General features: G+C 42.7%; 1 protein-coding gene across 1 annotated transcript; it reads right to left on the reverse strand.

The window, feature by feature from the left end:
- Positions 1 to 5,354: 5,354 nt before the first annotated feature.
- Positions 5,355 to 25,705, reverse strand: matcap2 (microtubule associated tyrosine carboxypeptidase 2). The gene is made up of 7 exons (XM_084130440.1): positions 25,479 to 25,705; positions 22,607 to 23,274; positions 17,617 to 17,760; positions 16,925 to 17,057; positions 6,355 to 6,660; positions 6,167 to 6,264; positions 5,355 to 6,037 (listed from the first exon to the last, which is right to left on the reverse strand). Exons 1-7 carry the CDS (start codon positions 25,504 to 25,506, stop codon positions 5,837 to 5,839), a joined length of 1,578 nt encoding a protein of 525 aa, XP_083986566.1. The 5' UTR covers positions 25,507 to 25,705; the 3' UTR covers positions 5,355 to 5,836.
- Between the last annotated feature and the right edge of the window lie 620 nt (positions 25,706 to 26,325).

Consider the following 26,325-nt stretch of genomic DNA (forward strand, 5'->3'; position numbering starts at 1 on the left):
GTAACATGAGAATGAACCTCATTGGTTCTTGCGGAAGCTCAAACGTGCTGCGTAACACATGAGAATGAACCTCATTGGTTCTTGCGGAAGCTCAAACGTGCTGCGTAACACATGGGAATGAACCTCATTGGTTCTTGCGGAAGCTCAAACGTGCTGCGTAACACATGAGAATGAACCTCATTGGTTCTTACGGAAGCTCAAACGTGCTGCGTAACACATGAGAATGAACCTCATTGGTTCTTGCGGAAGCTCAAACGTGCTGCGTAACACATGAGAATGAACCTCATTGGTTCTTGCGGAAGCTCAAACGTGCTGCGTAACACATGAGAATGAACCTCATTGGTTCTTACGGAAGCTCAAACGTGCAGCGTAACACATGAGAATGAACCTCATTGGTTCTTACAGAAGCTCAAACGTGCAGCGTAACACATGAGAATGAACCTTGGTTCTTTAACATTGGTTCTCCCGCATCAAGCTTCTGGTCAATGAATTTGCATCTTGTTGGAGGCTAATGGAGTTGTGTAAACTGAATGCTTCTCCTTTTAATAGAATAAGTAGCCTACTGGTTGTCATCATGTCTGTTTCCTCTTTACGTTGGTGAATTCACTCACATTGGTCACATCATGACTCACTTCATAGGGTTCAGCAAAAAACAAAAGTAGAAGCATACAGAAGTTGCCTAAAGATTAAAGTCCTGTCATACTTCTGTCCATCTGCTTTTAGACTTCCGCTATTTATCTAGCAAACATTCACCTGTTTGCTGAACGTCAGGTTCTGACACATGATCAGTGAACTTTACACACTCAGTGAGAAGCAGCAGAGTTTATTTTGTGTTGTAAAGCATGTCAAATGCAAGCCCGTGTTGTTAATATTAGAATTTACATAGGTAATGGCAAGTATATTTCCCTCCATATTTTTAGCACACTAGGAACATGAAAATGCCCAGCCTTGACTTCTTGTTTCACAGGAGTATAAATATGAGGAAACCTAAAGGCCAAATTCCCTTAATCATCCATCACAAAAAGGTAAAACCAGAAAATAATAGTTCTGATGGGCAGCAAAAGTTTGTTTAGCTTCACAAAAGTGGCTGTAAGAAAATAGCTAAAGCATTGAAAATTCCCATTTTCACCATCAGGGCAATACTTTAGAAGTTCCAATCAATGGAAAATGTTACGAATCTGCATGTTAGAGGACGTGTGTCTATATTGTCTTAATGCACAGCGAGGAGGATAGTTTCAGCAGCCAAAGACTCTCCAAGGATCACAGCTGGAGAATTGCAGAAAATAGTTGAGTCTTGGGGGTCAGAAAGCCTCAAAAAATATCAAGCAGCACCTACATCACCACAAGTTGTTTGGGAGGGTTTCAAGAAAATCCTCTGCTCTCATCCAAAACAAACTCTAGCATATTCAGTTGTCAGACATTACTGGACCTTCAAACAGGACTGGTTTCTATGGCCAAATACCAACAGATAAAAAAAAAAAAAAACTAAACTTGACAGCCTCTGCTAGAAATCTTAAAATAGGCCATGGTTGGATCTTCTATCAGGACAGTGATCCAAAACAAACATCAAAATCAACACTGAGCACAAAATGAAGGTTCTGCCATGGCCGTTCTAGTTCCCTGACCTGAACCCTATTGAAAACTAAGGAGGAGAGTATCAATATGGACTCTGGAATTTGAAGGATCTGGAGAAATTCTGAATGGAGGAATTGTCTCTGATCTCTTGCCAGGTGTTCTCCAAACTCATCAGGCATTATAGGAGAACACTCAGAGCTGTTATCTTAGCAAATGGAGGTTGCAAAAAAAAGTATTGATTAAAATAAATAAATACAATTTATTTCATGAGATCTATCTATCCATCTATCTACACACCAAGATAACACTGATCAGCAGCAATCCTGTTTTATAGGATTATATAGACAAAACAATGATAAAAATCAGTTGTTAAAGGAATATTTACAAAAGTTTAAGTAATTTAAATTGTACACAAGGAAACTATTTGAAAAATATTTAAAAGAAGTTCATTTAATTTCAATTTAAAATCTATTTAGGGCATGTCTGAATATTTATTGCACGATCATAACAAATATGGCCATAAAAACATGTATGGGGTTTTGTTTCTTGCAGGGCAGTGAGTCTGTCCCGTGTGTGTCCTCTAGTGGCCACTTACCTTTACTGCCTAAAATGGCATTTCATAACTAAATGTCAAATGAAAAAAAAAAGAGCTGTCAAAATAAAATGTGATTTATTAATGGTGTATTTAAATCTTAATATTTTAAACATGAATTAAATAACTTTAACTGTAAATTTGTAAAATGCTTAATTTATTTACATTTTTTATTTCAAATGAATAAATAGATAATCGATTATTTTTAATTGGTACTCATCCTCCATTCAATTGTGTGCCTGTGAGAGTGTTTTGAGTGCTTGTGATTTGCATGTTTATACAATATTAATCTGTGCTGATATAACAAGGACAGGATGATTTTATAGTCTCATTATTATGTGATTATGAAGATATCCCCCATCTATCTGCACGCAGAACAGCAGTGGCAGATAAATATAAGCCTCAGATTTCCACACACACCATCAAGTTCTTTTAAATCCCAGTAAAAATATATTGCATTTCAACATTTTATAATGTTTATATGTTCATATATCATGAGCATCATGAATGTCCACACGATTACACACAATCCCAGTTTAATCCCACAGATTGCAGGAAGTGTGAAAGCTAAAACTTCAGAGAGATTAATGAGCCTTGACACGTGTGACTCTGTGTGTGTGTGTGTGTGTGTGTGTGCGTCGGTCGTGAAGCGCAGCTGAAAACAAACCCTTTGTCTGTCCTTGTAGGTGTCAATCCGCAGGATCTGCTTACAAAGACATGCGACAACAAGACACCTGTGGAAAGAGTTTGCCAAAAGATCACTTACAGTGCGTTTGAGAGGGCATTGTGGGAATGGAGATTGATCATTGCTCACTTGTAAACAATGACCATTCTTTGGCAATATTACATCCTGTAATTAATGATCGAGTGTATGGTCACATGCAGTGTGATGCACATTATACAGATGATTTATAAGTAAAGAATGATCATAGACAATCAGGAAGACACAAAGTAGAAAGAACAAATGACCCAAACAAATACCCAATCTTTAACATGCTTTAAAATGAACATCTGAGCAGGGCATTCAGAATGAGTACATTTATTTTATTCATTTAAATATAGTAAGATCATATTGAGAGGAAGTTGTCATTGGCTATAAAGCGTTTTATAGGCAACTGCTGTAGTGCTTTTTGATCTATTGGAAAATGGCAGGAACAGAGTAAGGTCAAAGGTCAACAAAACAGTCAAGGTAGAGCAGCTGAGCTAGTGAGAAGTTATTCATATACTGTATATTTAGTATGTGACATTTAGGACACATACAGTAGGATTGTCTACTTCCACAAAGGACACTTTTAAACAAAGGTTAACATCTTGGCACCCAGATTTGCAATCATCAACTTTCTGATTATAAGATTATAAGTAAATAACACATGGCATCAGAAAGATATAAACATTTATATCACACAAGCAGTTTATAACTCAGGAAATCAGGAAATAAACAGTTCAAGGAACTTGTAGTACATATAAACATATATTTGGCAATTTTTAAGTGATGTAATTTGGCCTTTCTTTCAATATCCCCTCAAAGGAGAACACACACGTCCTGACTGAGAACCTTCAGAAGGGTCTTAATGCTCTGCACTGGCTAAAATTGACCAGGGAAAAACAAATACAGCTCTACAGGCCCTTATATAGACTGATCAGGGACGTGCACAGGGGGGTTGCTCAGGTTGCCCGGGCAACTGCCCATATGCCCTTTTCGACTCACGTTGCCCTTCCGAGGGGGAAAAAAATAAATAAATAAAAAGTACAATGGATGCAGAATTTCACGTAGGCCTAGATAAATAAAAAAAAATCGCAAAGCCTCATTCAATTCCATTCGGGCACCGAAAGTGAAAGTCAGTAGGGGAAGGGCAAACTCTGTTTATGTGGCTGCAGCGCTGCACGCGACCGGCACCTGAGCTGAGCCTGCATGAGCGGCCCTAGAAGGAGATTATCGCGGTTGTCGGGTGAGACTCAACGTTGTCGGAAAAGGTGAGTTTGTGATGTATAACAAACGAACAATCATCATCAGGGTTCCAGACTGTGACCATTTTTTGAGAATGTGCGAGTTAAAAATTGTATGTGGTCGCATTTTTGCGAGTGCATGGTCATGTACTACTCAGTTTAATTCACGCATGAATTTTCCTGCATTGAACTTGTTTTAGCGCCTGCCAAAGTGAATTTTTGTCCCGCCAAAGTCTTATTTGATCGGTGAGTAATGTAGATGAACTGCTGCGCTTGTGACAGCGCATGTTTTACTGAAAGAACGAGCAGAGAGAGAGAGAGCGAGAGAGAGACCCGATTGCGCGCGCGCTCTCTCTTTCTTCGGAGCCAGGCGAAAGTGTAAACAAGACCGTCTCCAAACTAAGCGCTGTCTTGCTCTCTCTCCCTCGCACATATTAATCAAAATAAATCGATACGGCGGTAAAAGGTCGGAAGACCAAAAGTTTCATGTGGAGCATTCTGAGATTTTTTTTCTCTCCTGAATTACCGCTGGGTGTGAATTGTGCTAAATAAGTTGCCTTATCTTCTCTGAAAAGCGTTCCGGACATTCAGCTGACATAAAACAACACTTTAATTAAACGAAAAAAAACTATCCAGTGATGAAATGTTTTCTGTGTTGACACAAATCTTGGATGTCCATGTCCTAACTGCTGGGATAATCACACAGCGCGCATGACACGTCCAATTCGCGAACTAATGACTCCTTTGAACCGATTCATTTTATTGAATGGTTAAAACAACTGCTCTTTCCAGCAGTGAACTCAGGAGACGTCTGAATCGGTGTATAACTAATCAGTAACACTTTACAATAAGGTTCTATTTATTACATAAGTTACATAAAAAGTACAGTTTGCTTACTCAAGCTTAAGCTTTAAAATAAATAAAACCACTTGTTTTTAAAAAAAGCATATGACTGCATTTTTCCACACAGTGCTATCAAGAAGAATCGTTAAAGAATCGGATCGATAATCAGAATCGTCAGTGGCATTATTATTGATCAAATCTGTGTTATTAGTACTAGTTAAGGTGATTGAGTGCTGTATTTCAGTGTTTTACTTCTTTGCGTAGGCCTATATATATTTTAATAAAGACCCTGTAATTCTCAGTCCTTCATATAGCCCTTTTTTTTGGGGGGGGGGGGGGGGGGGGGTTTAGGTCAGAGCAACTGCCCCTCAAAATTCCTGTGCACGTCCCTGAGACTGATCACTTTATTTTACAATCCTCCTCAGAGTGAAACTCACGAAAACATGTCAGGGTCACATTTCACCCTAAAATCAAAATTAGCTAAATAAATCAATTAAATTAAATAGAAAAAATTACATTTTGCTTTTAGAGAGAAAGTTAAGTCTTCAGATTTTTTTTTTTCATTGTAACTTTGCCACAATGTAATTTTGCCATATATATATATAAAATTGTATAATATATATAATTTTTTTTTTTTTTACATTTTGTAATAATTAATCTTCACATCACAGTTATCAGAATGAGATTTTTGTACATTTACGCTAATTGGGATATGGGAATTACAAGAATTGGAGGTCGGAAAGGGCCTTAATTGTCATGAAAACAATTAAAAAATACGAATTATTTAATTTTGTCTTTATTTCTTTAGTTTAAAAAAAAAAGTGAAATATTACCTAGATAGGTTTCGTTAGATTCACCCGTTGACACACCAGCTTTTTCCTATCTAACAACACAACCGTCCATGCCGGAGGTCACATGTTCAGGAATAAGCGCGCACAGCTCCTCATTGGTTAACTGGTTGACCTCCATGATTTTTTGAAGCTGCTCCGTGTAGCGCGCTTGATCCTGCAGGAAGTGAGGGATCCGCACATGCTCCATCAGAGCCAAACCCTTCAGACGCTCCACATCCTCATAGGACACCTGCACAACCACACACACACACACACACACACAAGTCTGTCGATTTTGTGCTTTCTGAATAAAGTGTGTGCATAACACTGTTCATCTGAATCATTAAAGGTTTGTTTTGAATGTTGACTTCAAACTAACCTTTCCAAGAGCCAGTAGCAGCTGGAAGTCAATCTTGTCTCTGTGTCTGAGGATCTTCAGGATCCCATCTAGATAAACCTGGTCCTTGCTGAAACAACCTTAATAGCAAACATATTTTATTATTAACATGAATAAAAACAATGATAGTTCTGTGAGACGTCATATTTCTGAGAATCAGGATGTGGCACCTGGAAGTGCCGTGTCCGTCTGTCCTCGTTTGGCTCTGACGCAGTAGTCCCATCGCGTGTTGGGGTCGTGGACGAATCGGCCCAGGTTGTGAAACAGCTGTGAGAAGGACATGCGGCTTGCCTGGTAGACGGTGTAGTAGAGCAGGGCGGCGCGCCACAGGGTGGGGTCCTTGCGGAAGAGCACGCTGTGGATACTTGCCAGACCCTCCTCCGTGGGGTTGATGGGACGCAGGCCATGTTTCTTTCTGCCCCCGCCGCTGCTCCACGGCTGGTGACTGTTGTTGATGCCGCGGAAGTAGTGCGTACCTGAGCCAAAGATGTACAGAGGTTTACTTTACCAATCAAATCAGAACAATCTGGAACTTTATCAAAATGAAAGATCAAATGAAGATCAAAATTAAGTTTTATAATAACTATTAATAGTTACCAAGACCCTAGATTAAGCTCATTGTTGTATACCCTTGTGAGAAATAAATGTGCTTAATTGTATTAAATGTGCACTTGTAATGTACTTCAAATCTTAAAAGTATATATCTATCTATAAATTACAGAAACATCTGTCTGTCTGTCTGTGTGTGTGTCTGTTAACCACATATCTCTCGAACCGTTAGTCCGATGGATTTCAAATTCGACAGGTGTCTTGCCACGGGCACGAGTAAGTGCAGTGCCAAGTTTGAACACTATCAGCTACACTGTTTACTTCTGAATATTATATTTTATTCACGGCCATCATTTGTAGTAACCTAGCCTACTCCCTGAATTCAATGCGTTCACAGTCTCTTTCACGGGCACCAAACCAACAATTACTAAAAACACACAAAAAACTGATTTTGCACGGGCATTTTACACTAGTCTATCTATAAATTACAGAAACATCTGTCTGTCTGTCTGTCTGTCTGTCTGTGTGTGTGTGTGTATGTCTGTTACTCGCATATCTCTCGAACCGTTAGTCCGATGGATTTCAAACTCGCCAGATGTCTCGCTACGGGCACGAGTAAGTGCAGTGCCAATTTTGACATTGTTTGGATGAGAAATGCAAAAGATATCGTTAAATATATCATTTTTAGAAGGTTGTGGTTTAAAAATAAACACTCAGTCAGCTACACTGTTTACTTCTGAATATTATAGTTTGGTTCCAAAACGTGATAAATCCATTTTGATTAATTTGAGTAAAAATGTGTTCCCTTTCGTGGTTACTCCGAGTTACGTCGGATGACGACGATTGGGGTTTCGCTTAGAAGCCTATCACCTTCGAGTATATAAAACGAGCCAATGGCAATGAAATGCCATGGGTCTGCGGAATTTGCATAGCGTATCTCCGCCCACCGCAGGGGGTATATAAGGAAGTACGCTGGCAACATGCAGATATGTTTTCGCTTCGGAGCCGAGAACTTCTCCACTCCACGCAAGCCAAAAAATCCTGAGTTATCCTTCTCAATCCTTCGAGACGAGCGAGCTCTCCGGTGTTGGTGTGACGGCGATTTCAGCGAGTGCACACTACCCTGCTGATCTGGTCAGTGATCTGACAGTTAGTGTGATTTCTCCCTGTTCGCTTCAACATCCGCGGAGTTTCCTCTCACAAAAAGAGCATTGCACGTGGCACGTCTTTTTAAAGATGCCTCGCCCGTGCACTTCTGGTTGTGGTCGCGATGTATTCTTTGCTGATGGGCACAATCTCTGCTTAGCGTGTTTGGGCATTGATCACGCTAAAGCAGCATTTGTGGATGACTCATGTTCTCACTGCGGGAACATGACCATCTCCATGCTGCGGTCGAGACTCAATGAGCTCACCAGAGCGAGAGTCCCCCTACCCACACCCCGATCTACTGACTCCTCGAGAGCTAGTACTTCGGCTGGTGGCCGGGGTGACCTGAGGGTGACTGTGTGGGACATACCGCCGACACGTCCACGGTCCACACACCCCTCTTCAGCATCGGTACCCGCGAGCGTTCAAACTGAGACCGCTGGTCCCTCTACGGAGGCCCCGCGTGTTTCGTTTGGAGCTCCAGAAGAGGATGCAATGTCGATCGCTGCATCACAAGGTGGGCGTGAGTCCTCGGGAAGTGAGGATTCGGCTGTGTTGCCGCCCTCGGGCGCGCCAGCATTGCCCGAGTCTGATCCCGAGCTGACTGCCATGCTTTCCCGGGCAGCCGCGGCCATTGGGCTCGAGTGGTCCCCGCCACCCGATCCAGTGCGCTCGCGGCTGGATGATTGGTTTTTGGGAGCGGCCGCTGACACTCGTCGCCGCCCAACCCCAATTCCATTCTTCCCGGAAGTGCATGAGGAAGTCACGCGGTCCTGGAAGGCTCCCATGTCTTCCCGTGATCGTCCGTCGGCTTTCTCCGCCTTTCCTCCCCTCGATAAGGCTGATGCTTGTGGGTACACTGGGTGGGTACATTCCCCCGGTCGAACGTTCTGTCGCGATGCAGCTGTGTCCGACAAGCGCTTCATCGCGTGGTGATCCTAAGCACCCATCCAAAGCCTGTAGATTTTCGTCTACTATGGTGGCGAAGTCTTACAGAGCGGCGGGACAGGCAGCTGCCTCTTTGCATGCCATGGCCATCCTGCAGGTCTACCAGGCCCAGATGCTCCGTGACATGCACGAGGGTAGGACAGACCCAGGGCTCTTCGATGAGCTGCGCGCCGCCACCGACCTCGCTCTCCGAGCGACGAAGGTGACCGCGTGCTCCCTGGGTCTGGTGATGTCCACAGCTGTGGTCCAGGAGCGACATCTCTGGCTGAACCTGGACGATATGCGTGAGCCCGAGCGGACTCGTCTGCTCGACGCTCCCATATCCCAGGCCGGCCTTTTCGGCGGTGCAGTCGAGGACTTTGCCCACCAGTTCTCGACCGCCCAGAAGCAGACTGAGGCGATCAAGCACATTCTGCCCCGACGCTCCGCTGCTCAGCCGTCGGCACAGAATCCTCAGCCTGCTCGCCGCCGAGGGCGCCCTCCCGCGGCTCCCGCCTCTCCCGCACGGCCCCAGCAGCAGCCTTCATCTGGGCCGCGTCATGGAGGAAGCCGCAGGAAGGCGCCACAGCCCTCTCCGGCCCCGCGGCCCGCTAAACGCCAGGCCAAGCGGCGCCCCTGAGACGGGCCGCTCAGGATTGGCACTCTTTTCTGTTCAGGAGCTGGTAGCAGGGCCACTCCTTCCCCCGGTGGAGGGCCGGGGGAGAATCTTTTGTTCTCCACTCCCCGCTGCTCGTCCAACGACGAGCAGTACCCTAATGTGGTTAAAGACAGAATTGAATTCCCCAATCCTGAGCCAACAGAGCCCGAGGGCCGCAGTGCGCGCCACCCTCGGGTCCCGCCACTGCCGCCCTCCTGTTCCAGAGGTGCGGGATGACAGCACGCGCCGCCCACGGGCCACGCTCCTCTCATCCCCCTCTGTCGCCAGACCCCTGCCAGAGCACGCCCCCGTGGGACGCGCGCCCTCCCCTGGCCTCCTCTGGCAGGACGCGGTTAATGACCGTGCCCCCGCACAGGGCCGCTATGCCACCCTCGCCGGTGCCGGTCATTCCGCCTCGCTGCCCCACCGACGGTACGTCTGTGGTTCGTATGACCCCGCTGGTGCACTTTCTGGAGGCCTGGCTAGAGCTTCCCAGACTGTCCCGCTGGGTCGTGAGAACCATCAGGCTCGGCTACGCGATTCAGTTCGCGCGATCTCCTCCCCGCTTCAGGGGAGTCCGCTTCACTATGGTCGGTGGCAATGCCCCTGTCATGAGAGCGGAGGTCGCCACCCTACTGGCGAAGGGTGCGATCGAGATTGTCCCTCCAGCCGAGATGAAGTCCGGCTTCTACAGCCCTTACTTCATTGTACCCAAGAAGTCCGGTGGGTTACGGCCAATCCTCGATCTGCGCGTCTTGAACCGCTCCCTTCACAGGCTGCCATTCAAGATGCTAACGGCCAAACACATCCTCCAGTGTGTGCGGCCGCAGGATTGGTTTGCAGCGATCGACCTGAAGGACGCCTACTTCCATGTCTCCATTTTACCTCGACACAGACCGTTTCTACGGTTTGCTTTCGAGGGGCAGGCATACCAGTACGCGGTTCTCCCTTTCGGCCTAGCCCTGTCTCCTCGCGTCTTTACGAAGGTCGTCGAGGCAGCCCTTGTTCCCCTCCGGGAACACGGGGTTCGCATCCTGAACTATCTCGACGACTGGCTGATCCTAGCTCACTCTCGAGACCAGGTTTGCGAACACAGGGACCTAGTGCTCCGGCACCTAGCTCGTCTGGGCCTTCGGGTCAACTGGGAGAAGAGCAAACTCTGCCCCGTGCAGAGGATCTCTTTTCTCGGTATGGAGATCGACTCGGTCGCCATGTGCGCGCAGCTTACGAGCGAGCGCGCGCAGTCACTGCTGACGTGTCTTCGTCAGTTCGAGGGCAAGAGTGCGGTTCCACTGAAACTTTTTCAGAGGCTCCTGGGGCATATGGCATCCGCAGCCGCAGTAACGCCGCTCGGATTGCTTCATATGAGACCGCTTCAGCTTTGGCTTCGCGATCGAGTCCCGAGGTGGGCATGGCAACACGGCACGCTCCGAGTTCCAGTGACTCCAGCCTGCCGTCAGACCTTCACCCCGTGGACGAACCTCAGTTTTCTAAGGGCCGGAGTGCCCTTAGAACGAGTTTCCCGGCATGTTGTTGTATCAACAGATGCCTCCACCACGGGCTGGGGCGCCATGTGCAATGGACATGCTGCCGCGGGCTCCTGGACAGGACCCCAGCGCCTTTGGCATGTCAATTGCCTCGAGTTGCTGGCTGAACGTCTCGCCCTGCACCGCTTCCATGCGCTGCTAAAGGGTCAGCACGTACTAGTCCGATCAGACAATACTGCGACAGTAGCGTACATCAACCATCAGGGTGGTTTACGCTCCCGCCGTATGTCGCAACTCGCTCGCCACCTCCTCATATGGAGTCAGAAGCATCTGAGGTCGCTTCGAGCCATTTATATCCCGGGAGACCTGAATCAGGCAGCCGACGAGCTGTCTCGGCTTCGGCCTCTCGCTGGAGAATGGAGACTCCATCCCCAGTCGGTCCAGCTGATTTGGGATCAGTTCGGGGACGCACAGGTAGACCTGTTTGCCTCCCGCGACTCGTCCCACTGCGACCTGTATTATTCCCTGACCGAGGGCACGCTCGGCACGGATGCACTGGCACACAGCTGGCCGCGGGGCCTACGCAAGTATGCGTTTCCCCCAGTGAGCCTTCTTGCGCAGACCTTGCGCAAGATCAGGGAGGACGAGGAGCAGGTCATTTTGGTTGCCCCGTATTGGCACAACCGGACCTGGTTCTCTGAACTAGTACTCCTCGCGGCAGCACCTCCCTGGCCAATCCCTCTGAGGAAGGACCTCCTTTCTCAGGGACGGGGCACCCTTTGGCACCCTCGTCCCGATCTTTGGAACCTCCACGTGTGGCTCCAGGACGGGACGAGGCAGGTTTGAGTACCCTACCACCAGCGGTGGTGGCTACCATCACTTCCGCTAGAGCATCGTCCACGAGACATGCCTACGCGTTGAAGTGGAACCTCTTCGTCAACTGGTGTTCTTCTAAACATCAAGAACCCACGAAATGCCCGATCAGTGTCGGGCTTTCCTTCCTGCAAGAGGGGTTGGAGCGAAGGCTGTCTCCCTCCACCCTGAAAGTGTATGTTGCCGCCATTGCCGCACATCACGACGCAGTTGATGGTAAGTCTCTGGGAAAGCACGACCTGATCATCAGGTTCCTGAGGGGAGCGAGAAGACTGAATCCTCCTCGTCCTCCCCTCGTACCCTCTTGGGACCTCTCAGTGGTTCTAACTGCCCTGCAGAGTGCTCCATTTGAGCCTTTGCAATCAGTAGAGCTTAAGTTCCTTTCTATGAAGACAGCACTCCTGGTTGCATTGGCCTCCATCAAGAGGGTAGGGGACCTGCAGGCATTTTCGGTTGACGAAGCGTGCCTGGAATTCGGGCCGGCTAACTCTCACGTGATCCTGAGACCCCGGCCTGGATACGTGCCCAAGGTTCCTACCACTCCCTTTCGAGACCAGGTGGTGAACCTGCAAGCGCTGCCCTTGGAGGAGGCAGACCCAGCCTTGGCACTGCTCTGCCCAGTACGCGCCCTTCGTGCTTACGTAGACAGAACGCGGTGTTTCAGGACCTCAGACCAGCTCTTTGTCTGTTATGGTGGGAAGCTGAAGGGAAAGGCTCTCTCAAAGCAAAGGTTATCTCACTGGATAGTGGATACCATTGCTTTGGCATACCAGCAGCAAGGTCGTCAATGCCCCCTTGGTGTGAAAGCCCACTCCACTCGTAGTGTGGCTTCCTCTTGGGCTCTAGCGCATGGCGCCTCGCTAACAGACATTTGTAGAGCTGCAGGCTGGGCGACACCAAACACATTCGCGAGATTCTATAATCTCCGAGTAGAGCCAGTTTCTTCCCATGTACTCGCTTCAACCAGCCGGTACAAGATTCTGCTCAGGTGTCTTCGCTTGCTCGCCATTCCTCTCCACGGACGGGATACGTGCGATTATCTTCTCAGGTGAGTCTGATAAGCTCTGAGTTTCCTGGTTACGTCAACGCCTGAGTTATGCCAATCTGCCATAACGCAGCTTTTGCGCTTGACTAGGGTGCCTCCATGTGCATGGTCCCCCCTCTGGGCGACCCCCACATGTGTATTCCACTGTAAGTCTCTTTTGAGCGTGTGTCTTTCCCTTGGCAAGCCACCTTGCCACCCCTGGGGTTTAAATATTCCACCTGCGGCTGGACACCTCAGTGATACTCCATATGCATCCCTCTGGATCATATGTGTCTCTCAAGTCCCCCCCTTAATGGTTGGGCGTAATTGCATATTTCTCCTGAGATATGCTTCCCAGTGTACTTTGGTATTCCTGTGTTAGGTAGGACTCCTTCGTTCGTGCTAGTCTCACAACAGGGAGCTCAGACTTACGCAGGGCACTGGTTGACAGCCGAGGTGGCGTGATTAGACTGTAACCCCAATCGTCGTCATCCGACGTAACTCGGAGTGACCACGAAAGGGAACGTCTCGGTTACGGATGTTACGTCTTCCTGCCACTTCCGCTGTATCGCTGAAAAATGCCTAGGTCCAGTTTCGACTCCTCAGCGAAGACATATCTGCATGTTGCCAGCGTACTTCCTTATATACCCCCTGCGGTGGGCGGAGATACGCTATGCAAATTCCGCAGACCCATGGCATTTCATTGCCATTGGCTCGTTTTATATACTCGAAGGTGATAGGCTTCTAAGCGAAACCCCAATCGTCGTCATCCGACGTAACGTCTCCGTTCCCTACTTGGGATACATCCGTAACCGAGACGTTTTCTTTACCAAGAAAGTGGCAAAATGAAAAACACTATTTTCTGTTTCAAACTTTCACATAGCATCTTTAGGTTATAATAACAAATTCAAATCCAGATTTTGATTTTCAAAGATTTATTATAAAAACGGATTATTTTTCCCCAAAAATGCAATAAATTCATGACACTTTTTTTTTCCAAAATGCAATTAATCCATTGAATCAATATAAAAGTTATTTTTTATCATATTGAAACTGTTGAAATCAGCCATCGCTAAGAAATATCTCCTGAACTTTTTCTGTGTAATTGTAACAATGTGCACTCAAACACACCAAACCAACAATTACTAAAAACACACTTAAAAACTGATTTTGCACGGGCATTTTGCACTAGTCTATCTATAAATTACAGGAACGTCTGTCTGTCTGTCTGTCTGTCTGTCTGTCTGTTATTCGCATATCTCTCGAACCGTTAGTCCGATGGATTTCAATTTCGACAGGTGTCTCGCTACGGGCACGAGTAAGTGCAGTGCCAAGTTTGGCGTTGTTTGGATGAGAAATGCTAAAGATATCGTTAAATATATCATTTTTAAAAGGTTGTGGTTTAAAAATAAACATTCTGACACTAGAGGGTTGTATCGGTCAAAGAAGCCCTAAGAAGGTTGTGGTTTAAAAATAAACATTCTGACATAAACACTCTGTCAGCTACTCTGTTTACTTCTGAATATTATAGTTTATTCACAGCCATCATTTGTAGTAACCTATTCACAAACTGTTTGCTCAAGCGTAGCATTTTTTTGGAGTTTCGTTGCGCTTATTCATTTGTGGATGTTAACTGAATCGGTAAGTCACCTACGCTGTTTACTTCTGTATATTTTATCTATCTATAAATTGCGGAACGTCTTTCTGTCTGTGTGTGTGTTATTCGCATATCTCTCGAACCGTTAGTCTGATGGATTTCAGACTTGACAGGTGTCACGGGCACGAGTAAGTGCAGTGCCAAGTTTGACGTTGTTTGGATTAGAAATGCAAAAGATATTGTTAAATATATATAGATAAAAGAAGCACGTAAGTAGCGTTTTCTCAGAGTTCACTGTGTAGCCTGCTCCCTGAATCGTGTAGTTCAATTTTCCACATTTATTGCATGTCATTATGTCAGTATCAGTATTTGCTTTCTACCATGCACAAATAAAAATGTCACTGAACTTTTGCTGTGTAATTGTAACAATGAGCACTCAAATACACCAAACCAACAATTACTAAAAACACACACAAAAACTGATTTTGCACGGACACTTTGCACTGCTCCCTGAATCGACGCGCTTATTCATTTGTGGATGTTAACTGAATCTATAAGTCAGCTATGCTGTTTACTTCTGAATATTATATTTCATTCTGGTGCACTTAACATTATCGCTGCTGTGTAATAGTAGCCTATGCTATTCACCAACTAAACATATCCTATTCAATGCGTTCACAGTCTCTTTCACGGGCACCAAACCAACAATTTTAACAAAGTATACTTGCAGATAATATATTAATGAAGTAAAAGTCCACTTAAGGGTACTCATTTTCATGACTGTTTCTTAACACACATATTTACACTTAAAAAAAGTGCACTTTGTAATAATGTCAAATTAAAAGTATAACTACAAAGCACATTTTAAATAATGTTTTTAAAATCTTTTGTCGTGCTTTAAAGAAGTATACTTATTTGGATGTGTTGACTTACATACTAAGCACATGTAAAGTACTTGACTATAATTGTAGTGTGTTATTCATTCATACATTTTGATTATTATTACATTTGATGAATATTATTACATTCGGCAGTACACTTTAACCAAATTTCAAAGACAATATATGAAATTACAAGTAAAGATTATTTAAGTTCTACTTAAGTGGGTCAAAAAAACTCTAAAGGTCAACTTATTGGATGTAATACAAATTTAAACTGTAATACATTTTAATTGAATTGCTATAAACATGTAATTAAGAGTCTGAAAACAATACATTTAGTTTGCTCTTAAGTCTTTATATAGCGCTTTTAACAATTAAGCATGTATTACTTCTATTTTGTCTTTGAAATGGGGTTTAAGTGTACTGCCAAGCATTTATGATAAACTGAAATTTCCTCTAAATGTCATATCAATGGAAACTTGTATGTCATGTATTTGAAATGACATTTTAATGATGAAGTTGCAGTTTAGTACATTTAAAATATATTAACTTTAAATATTTATGAATCACACACTACAGTTAGAATTATAATCAAGTACTTTACATGAGCTTTATGCGGGTCAACACATTAAAATAAGTGTACTTTAAAGTACATTCAAAATAATTCTGTTTTAATAATCTTTAAAAGTAAAACTTTTAATTTGACTTTTTTTTTTTTTTTTTAAGTGTACTTAAGTGTGTTAAGAAACAGTCAAGAAAGTGAACTCTCCTTAAGTACACTTAAAGGGTTAGTTCACACAAATTCTGTCATCATTTACTCACCCTCATGTTGTTCCAAACCTGTATGAATGTCTTTCTTCTGCTGAACACAAAAGAAGATATTTTGAAGAATGTTTGTAGTTGATGGACCCCATTGACTAGTATTTTTTATTCCCACTACAAAAGTCAATGGGGTCCATCAACTGTTTGGTTACCCATATTCTTTAAATTATCTTCTTTTGTGTTGAGCAGAAGAGAGAAACTTATACAGGTTTGGAACAACTTGAGGGTGAGTCAATGAAATGGGTGAACTATCCCTTTAAGTGGTCTTTTATTTTAACAATATCATTATCTAAAAGTACAGTTTAAAAGTATACTTTTAAGGTTTAAGGTTGTTTTAACTACAAGTGCATTTTTAATAAAATTAATCACACTATTTCACGAGAGACTCTCTTGTGACTAACTGAAAATTTCTTTACAAAAACATTATAAACAGCGCTAACCCCTAGGGCAAGGCCATGTCTCCAGCAGACAAACCCTGAATTGTGTGCAGAGAAAGTGTAGGAGAGAGAGAACACACAGCGTGGGAGTGTAATTACTGTGTTCCTGACACTGAGCTCTGATACGCTCTGGGTGTAATAGTCCCTGACAGCAGGAACACAAGCTGTTGCCGACACGGATCGCTGATTTTCATGGGGTGACCGTGACATGATCCAAAGTACAGAACACAAGTGAGTCGAGCTGGTGGATCATGAAAGTCTTGGATGGGTCTTATTCTATTTAGTTATTTAATATGAGCCTCAACTGGCTATCAGATGCTCTTACACACAAACACACACCGATTTCATGCCTCAGCATCCCCTCCAGCCACTGCTCTCTAGCAGTAGAGATGTTAATGGTGAGTGTAGGTCTGCTGTTCACCACAGTCATGGACGCTCTGGACAGGAGGTCATCAGTAAGATGAACCACAATCTACAGAGAGAGACATTTCTAGATTTAAACTTCATAAAGCTCTCAAGATGAGAAACAAAATCAATAAACTACACTACCGTTCAGAATAGTAAGGGTCAGTAAGGTTTGTTTTGAAGGAAATTAATACTTTTATTCAGCAAGGATGCATTAAACTGATCAAAAGTGACAGTAAAGAAACTTTAGATTTCTTTCAAATAAATTCTGTCCTTTTGAACTTTTTTATTCATCAAAGAATCTAGAAAAAAATTCCACAAAAATATCATAGTAACTGTTTTCAACTGTTTTGAGCAGCAAATCGGCATATTAGAATGATTTCTATAGGATCATGAAGTTATTTTAAATTGTAATAATATTTTACTATTTTACTGTATTTTGATCAAATGGTGAACATAACTTATTTCAAAAACAACTTACTGACCCCAGGCTTTTGAACATTAGTGTATATTGTTTTGTGTTTTTCTTTTGTAAGAAATTTATTTTGTATTACACTTTTTGGGGTTAAATTAAAAGTGCAGTTAACAAACTGAATATCCATCTTAACGTTACCTCACTCTCTCACCTCTCCTATGCATCCTTCCTTCTCCATGTATTTCTTGACGTGGTACCAGATGCGGCTCTTGGTGAGGAGGTTTCCTCCTGTAGCCTGCTCAAACTTCTCATAGGAACCGTACTTCTGTAGGGCCAACTCCATGATCCTCACAGCCTGAGACATCAGCAAGCACTCAGTCATGGGCAATAGTAGAGAACTTATAGAAGATTTTAGAACAAAGATAAATAAAGCAAAGCAAGGCTTCATTGATGATTTAAATGGTTCCCTGTATATGCCAGAGGTCATTCTGTTAAAAAGCAGGTACCCACTTATCATATTGAGAAGTGATTCTAATGTAAATGATTAATTTTACAAAACTAGTATATTAGTATATTACTAATTAACGTATATTTATATGATAGGATAAAATGTTGCCTTAGGTCAGGGTTCACCAATCTCGGTCCTGGAGGGCCGCTGTCCTGCAGAGTTTAGCTCCAACCCCAATTAAACACACCTGAACCAGTTAATCAAGGTCTCACTAGGCATACTAGAAACTTTCAAACAGGTGTGTTGGAGCTGGTTGGAGCTAAACTCTGCAGGGACAGCAGCCCTCCAGGACCGAGACTGGTGAACCCTGCCTTAAGGCGAGCATACACTGTGCGATGTCTGTGCGATTTCAGCAAGGAACCTACTCACACTGAACGAGTAGATCGCATGCGATGTAAAGCCAAAGCTCAGGATTTATGTGCTCACACTGTACGGTCCGAACGTCGAGCTGCGACTTGACTGCTCACACTATACGTGTGAAATATGCGCGAATCAGCGCGATAAATCCTCGTGCCAGGTTGCGCCTATGGACGATATCATGTAGCCTATCCAGAGATATTGTCAAAACAAGCATCAGCTATCAATATCAAGAAGATTTAGCATTTCCAATTTATATATTAAATTATTAGTAGGCTAGTATTATTGTATTATTATTATTATTATTATTAGGGAAGGCTACTTTTATTATTAAACTGATAGGCTATTATAATTAAATAGCCACGCAACAAATTTCATAGCGCATCACCGCATAACCAACGCGCTGTGAGGATAATAAAATATTAGCCTACATAGAAGCTTTACTTCTCCTCATTAAAAATTGTCTAAAACTTTAGGTCGATTACAATGAATTATATACATATAATTAATTATTAACAGTCTATAATATGTCCGAACACTGCAATAATTCATCAATGAAAATTAAAAACAGCTTTATTTAAATTATTTTTTTTTATATAATAAAAGAGGCAAAGTGTACATCGCAGGTGGCTTGGAAGAAGTGGGTAATGCTTAATCCATTTTGCAACACGAACTGGAGGTAAACAACAGTAATAGCTTTGAACTACAGAACTTAAAGATCTCCCTTTTTTCGTTTTTTTTTTTTTTTTTTTTTTTTTTTGCAGATGAAACTGTTTTCGCGCAGGCGCAGTGAGGGAAAAAACACTGAGTTTAGGGCAATCGGTTCGTAGCTCTGCTGCAACTGTGCGATATAGTCACGAGGAGCGACCAAAATTTCTAACATGCCAGAAATTCATCCGACCATCCGATTGCCGGTCGTGAGAGGTTAATCGCCTCTCGTTTCCCCCTGTACACTGCACGAACACGGCACGACAAACTACGCACGACAAAGCTAAAAATCGGCCCGACCCGAAAAAGAGTCGCACGAGTCAGAATTCGGCTCAAAATCGGACGAAAATCGCACAGTGTATGCCCGCCTTTAGGTAGAAGGGGGCCGGGACCCACTAGGAGGCCTTAGCAAACTTACAAGGGGCCGCAAAATGCCATAAAAGTTTTTAAATGAATGAATTTTAAATATAACTTTTTTGACCTTGAAAATATAAATGCATAAAATCAAGATGTAAACTGAAATAATATTAATTTTTATTTACCCTCAATAACTGTTGTTTTCAATGAAAAACATACAGTTCTGGGATACAGAACATAACTTCTAGAATCACAGAAAGAATTGTGGTTAATTTAATATTAATTTAATATATTAAATTAACCATGTTAATTAATTTGATGTAATCATGAAAAAAATGGATAGATTTAGAATAGAATAGAACAGATTTCAGAAATATCTGTATTTAGAGGGGGCCTTTGAATATTGTGTTGGATAATGGGGGGCCCTTTGAGTCAAAAAGGTAGAGAACCAATGAGTTAGACAGTCTTGTGTTCAAGGTTATGAAGCTACTGATATTTTTTAAAAATATATATATTTTAGTATCCATTTTTTAATAAGCATAGTAACAAAGGTTGAAATTGTAAGATCAACTTTTGTAGCCCAAGTGAGCCTAAGTAATCTCAGGTTTCTTTTTAGAATTCCCTTTTTAGCTTTCAGAATTATAGTTGGACTGATATTTGGGACTCAGCTGTTTGTGCTTTGGGATGAAACACTGGCTGCATAAATGAAATAAGACATGCTTGCAGAAGCATGACTCAAAATAATTCTCAATTGTTATGGCATGAATGTACAGACCTCAGTAAATAACTAGGCCACAGTTGGGGACTTGCTGAGTGTGGATTTATGAGAACTGAATTGTGATCCGTCAGGATCAGCCTGAGGGTGATCCACAGTGAGATCAGCACTCTGAGACAATCAATATAATGGTCTGAAATGACTCTGCTCCAGCACATAGAGCCCTAATACAGCTACTTCTATACTTTCTTTTAAATATTATCTAACCTGTTGGTAACATATAACTTGATATGTTGTTGTTATCACCCTTTGCCGCCGGTTGAGCCAGGAACACTATTGTGGGATCTCTTAGGCTACGCCCTATACAAAGTGCTCTGTAACCCCTTTCCAAACTCCCCTCCCAGTGTAGTGTTGGCTGTGTTAATAGCTAGCGGGAAACTGAATTAAACTGAATTAATTCATCCTTTATCCTTCAAAGAGGTTTATTAGTCTGATTGTGTTGTAGGCAATACGTTGCTTTTGAGCTGCTGGATCAAGGTTTATAGTACAGAACTAAAGAGTCAGAAAGTTTCTTTTTAAGAGTAATTCCATTTAATCTCATTTATAGGACTGTGACCTTGCGGGATGTGAATAAGAGCAACTAGCACAAAACCTTACAGAAGATATCAGCATAAAAGGATGAGGGGGAATGAATGCAAGTGCTAAATGCGGCAGATCGTGGGAGAGAGTGAAATAAAGACCTTGACGTCAGATTTGCTGTGACTTCTGGCACTCTACAGCACTTTAACCAAGTTAAGACGAGGTCAGCTCATAGATCTCAGACAAACATGGCAGAGTCCTTATGTCCATCTGCTAATTCTCTCCCAAATACTTCTTAAAGGGGTCATCGGATGCAAAATTCACTTTAATATGGTGTTTGCATATAAATGTGTCTCTGCAGTGTGTGGACACAACCACCATACAATGAAAAAAATCCATTCACTCCTTTTTTTTTATCCTCAAAAAGTCTAAACACTCTCAATAATCAAGCCGTTTGGATTTTCATGCTCCGCCCACGACCACTAACGGACTGTCCAGTATTAGCATACTTCCGCCCTCAGCAATTTGTATACTGTCCACCAAAGCATCACTTTACGTGTCTTGTGTCGACACGGCCCATGGAAGAGAGGGGTGGGGTGAGCAGTTGCTCATTATCATTTAAAGAGAATTGCACCGAAACGGGTCGCAGAGAACAGAGCTGTTTTTGAGGAGGTTAAAAGTGTGTTATTTTACACAACCATTGAGGAATTTTAACCAAAGTATGTTACAAACTTTACATGAAGACCCTAAAGAATCATACCAACTTGTGGAAAATGGGCATCCGATGACCCCTTTAAAGGTCCCGTTCTTCGTGATCCCATGTTTCAAACTTTAGTTAGTGTGTAATGTTGCTGTTAGAGCTTAAATAATATCTGTAAAATTATAAAGCTCAAAGTTCAATGCCAAGCGAGATATTTTATTTAACAGAAGTCGCCTACATCGAACGGCCCGTTTGGACTACATCCCTCTACTTCCTTCTTTAATGACGTCAGTAGAACAGTTTTTTGACTAACCTCCGCCCACAGGAATGCTCCCTCAACCGAAATTTGTTTACGTACTTGCGCACTTCTTATAACTTACTGTGTTTACTCAGCTCTTACGGTGATTTTCTGAAGTAAAACTGACGCTTCATCTTTTGTGTGATGTACAATAAACTTTATTAAACTCATCAGTATATGTTTGATCATCATTCAGACAGCAGACTTGTAGGCTATTAATATATAATGGATACATACAAGCAGATGACAAATACGTTATAATAACCGTAATTAAACTACTAAACTATACCTGTTTCATCTCTATACCGCACTCTGACTCTGTAGGCATTATTGTCCGACTCGAAATGAACACCTTTACTGAGAGTTTCTGATATTATCATCATTCCGTGAGGTGATATTGTCCTGAGAGACAGAGCGCGAGCTCATGAAGCTCCGCCCCCTGGGTCGTCCAGCAGCAGATCATTTGCATTTAAAGGGCACACACTAAAACAGCGCGTTTTTCTGTGCCCCAAAAAATGACAATTTAAACATGCTGTAAAAAATGATCTGTTGGGTATTTTGAGCTGAAACTTCACATACACACTCTGGGGACATCAGAGACTTATTTTACATCTTGTGAAAAGGGGCATAATACGGGACCTTTAAAGTAAAGCGAGCAATAAATGACAATAAAGCCATTTGGCATAATAGCATTACTTATAGGTTGCATCTCAATTTGCATACTAGCCATCTTAAATAGAGTAGCATTAGTGCATACCACCTCACAAGACTCTGAGAAAAGTATGCTAAAGGCCCTGCTATACTTCAAGTAAAATTGAAAAAACTAGTGTGACGTTATTTCAAACAAATCAGGCCAAAATAAAGCATGTTTAGACTTTGTTTCGGGAGTTCGAATCCGGTGTCTTTTTGTGTGAAAAATTTGTGTGATTTTTAAATAGACAGTAAAAATCTCACTATTTATGAGAGTATGGGCACTTACCTGTGTGAGGAAGCGGTCTGAAGCGTTGCTGTGCTTTGCTAGTACTTGTGGAGGCAGAGGATTGCTGTACTCAAACTGAGGGTTGTATTTAAAGTCTGATTTGAAAAACCTGGCCTTCTCTTTCTCCACGTTGGATGGCTTTATGGCAGTGAGGATGCACAGCTTCTTGATTGAGTTCTCTCCATCACGTGCAGTAGAGAGCACTCTGGAAAGCTGCGGGAGTTTTGTGCCAGCTGGGCAGCTGTTTTTGGGCCTGGGATTGGGGCAAGGGGACAGACGGATGGCACTGCCCAGCACAGTGATGCTGTTCGTTTGCTTGGAACTGTTGGTGGAGAAACAGGAGAACACAGACTGAGCGTGCCTGGTGTCTCTGCAACCAAAAGCCAGCCCACTCATTGTGAGAGGTGCAAGGGTCGGCAGGGATCTGTCACGATGCGTTGCCGTGGAGACTCTTTTCGGGAACTTGTAAGATGAGCTTTTAGGGCTCTCCTGAGCATCTGACTCTTTCTGCAGCAGTGTGTTGTAGCTGCTGGTGGTCGTGTTAAACAGGTCCTTTAGAACGCCAGGGGATATGTGCTCCAGGCGCAGCTGACTGGGGCTCACAGGCTTCTCCAAGGGGCTCAGGACACAACTCTTAGATGTTTCCAGCCCTGGCCAATGGAGCAGTTCTGGAAGGAAATATCACAAGATGGAATATTATAATAGTCTACTCAGTTCTCTAGTGGCTCTTTGAGAATGAGGCATAACAGGACTGTCTTGAAGAAACAAACATATGTGGGTCATGCTTCTTTTTTATTTTCTAGAAACTATTTAAATAACTATACAATATATACTCAAGGATGTGCTACAATATATTTCAGTGATGTAGTCAAGACTAGCACATTCAAGTTCAGGCAGAGACTTGAGTAAGTCAGAGTCAAGAGCGAGACCAGAAGAGGGTCACATCTGAGTCAGGACAGAGACTAGAAGAAGGCTGTGTCCAAATGAAGATCGAGACCAAAAGAAGGTTGCATCTGAGTCAAGTTCAAGACCACAAGAGGGTCACGTTTTTTGTGCGTACGTTCATTCTCTGAAATGAACATAAGATTAAATGGACGGTTTCTAAGCAACATTTTAGAAATTAGGCCCCTAGTCTTGAGTACTATATGGCTTTACTTTGCGAACGAAGAATTAGGAAGAGTGTTGTCTGTGTTTGTGTATGACGAGGCCAATGCAAGACGAGCACATCCGGCCAAAGAGGCTACAATAGAAAGACTGCAGTTCAGTGTTGCAGTGACGTGTTTTTCCAAAAGCTCCTTTTGTCTTCAAGACTGACTCAAAGCAGCTCAAAGCAGTTGACAGCCTGATGAATGGTATGTCTCCAGGTTACCTGATCAGAGGCTAACTGAGAACATAACTGAGTCAATTTGACACGCACCAAGGGATTTCTTCAAAGAGTCTTAAAATCTCTTCATTGGTGCTCCTTTGTTGCGATGACCAGTAGCAAGTTCATTGTAGAGGACGATCTTGGGTAGGCGATAGTCCTCTATCCTGGAGATTTGACCTATACACCCAGCACAGCTATGTCTTCAGCAGCATGGCCTTGATGCTGGAGACTTCCACCCATTCAAAGATTTCAGTATTTGTAAAAAATAAAAATAAATAAAAATAAAAATAATTCGAACCAGTGGATGATTTGGAGACAGCACACTAATCTTTGTACTCTTCTTCAGGTACTTGTTTTTCAGACTCTTTTGTTCAGTCTACTGAATGTGCTGTTGGCCTTTGCCAGCCTATTCTCAATCTCTTTGCTCATGGCATTCATGGAAGTGATGCTTCCCAAGTAAAGTGATAAACTGTTTTCAACTCTGTCCCATCTATGGTGATCTGAGGAGGATGGTTGACTTCCTGTGGTGTGGGCTAATAGAGAACTCTGGTCTTTTTTAGTACTACAAAACTACTATATTGTGAATCTTAGTTGTGCCTAACAGGTTTAGCTGTTACTTTCACAGTATCGCAGCCTCTTGTGCTGTGAAATATATTATGAGGGGAGAGCAGAGAACACCAGGTGGAATTTCAAGTAAAGGGAATACAGCTACTCTTGAATTTGAGACTAGTCGCGCCATTGTCAGTTCAGTGTTGTGTCACCATTTCCCTGGAAATAAAATCTCCTTTGCCCATTTACCATCGACTTCAACAAAAGATGAGAAACAGATCCGAACAGCATAGTGAAATTAAGCTTGTTGAAAGCAGCTGCCCTGCCTGCATTCAATCCTGCAGGCTTTCATTTGTTGCTTTGGATAAAAGCATCTGCTAAATCATTAAATGTTAATGTTTAAACTGTTTGTTACTCTATCATCTCAGGAGGATAGACTAAGGATACATCAGTTACGTCAAGGAACTCTGTGGCACACGCCTCTGCAAAATGATCCCACGCTTCATCACAGAACAGCTGACAGGTGCACTGAAGTAGAAGGCCCACCGCCGCAGCATCAGAGAGCCAAGAAGCAAAACTGTCTGTGTATGTTTAGATCTGTGGGGCTTCATTGGCTGATGTAACGTTAGCATGAAATTGAAAAGCACATTTGACCACACTAAACATGAATGTCAATGCATTAGATACAAAAAAGTGATAAACACCCTTTTCTCAGAACAAATTTATCCTTTCAGAGTCTTTATTGCAATTATTTTTAAGTAACCGGTCTCTCAGTCATTTTAGTAATTTTATTAAATCAGGTTCCTTTCAAGTTCACGCAAGCTTTTCTGTAATTTATTATAAGGAATTTCATTTTAATTAAATGCACTTCAGTTCCCTAAAACAGTAGGTCATTTTGAAATTCATTGAAAAACATTGTGTTGTAACATTAGCGTAAACTGACATATTTAACGTTACCTGTAACTTCAATGGATTCAAGCATCATCTCGCTCGCGCTGTGAATCTAAACTTTTCACCCGTAATGCAAATGTTTTTATCCAAAATATCGAAGCGCCCAAACGACACGACGAATATTCAGTGACGCTGTGATAATATCCTGCATATGTCCAGCACAGAGAAATGCTGTAGTTTGCAAATCTCCGCTTGTAAAATCTGACCGCGCGCAATCTCCGACTGCACTGCCACTTCGGTCGGGACACTGAAGCAAGCGCATAAGAGCGTTGCCATGGTGCGCTGTCAACGTCACCCAACCCAAAACGTCAGTTCCGTTTTGAAGAGGCTTCTGTCGAGTATAATTTGTAAATGAGTATTTTATTGAAAAAGGTTAACTTAATAGCATATTTCACAGTACTGACCACACTGTAAATATATTTTAAGATCATTTAATTTTAAATACTTAAAACAGAAGCTACCTTCAAGTATGTTTAGTTGCCATTTGTCATACAGTATCTCTTAAATGTGTCAGTAATTAAAAAAGTATAAAGCATTAGGACATTATTTCATGCTTTAAGAAAATTTATTTAAAATTTAGGTTGTAAGTTCTGACCTCATGTTTTGACTCTACAATACTCGTGTGTACTGTATACTGAAACGATATTGGCCCACTGAACAGAGTTAGACACTTGGGCCACAGTTCTCATTACACATGCACGCATTCATTCTCCCTAAAAAATGTAATTAAATTATGCTTTAAAATAAAAAAGGCAGCATTTTACCTCCATCTAGTGGAGATACTGAACATTTGAAGCTAAGACACTTCCATAAAAGTTTCCATTATTTCAAAAAGAAGTGTGGGGGATAATTC

Source organism: Abramis brama (assembly GCF_963993115.1).
Source record: "Abramis brama genome assembly, chromosome: 12".
NCBI lineage: Eukaryota > Metazoa > Chordata > Actinopteri > Cypriniformes > Leuciscidae > Abramis > Abramis brama.

What these genes read in the sequence shown, in the direction of transcription:
- matcap2 (XM_084130440.1), bottom strand. Translation starts at nt 25,506, where the DNA reads ATGATGCTTGAATCCATTGAAGTTACAG. An exon ending in GACGGACACGGCACTTCCAG is followed by an intron (nt 6,265 to 6,354) that starts GTGCCACATCCT and finishes TTTGCTATTAAG; the next exon opens with GTTGTTTCAGCAAGGACCAG. An exon ending in TGCTACTGGCTCTTGGAAAG is followed by an intron (nt 6,038 to 6,166) that starts GTTAGTTTGAAG and finishes GTGGTTGTGCAG; the next exon opens with GTGTCCTATGAGGATGTGGA.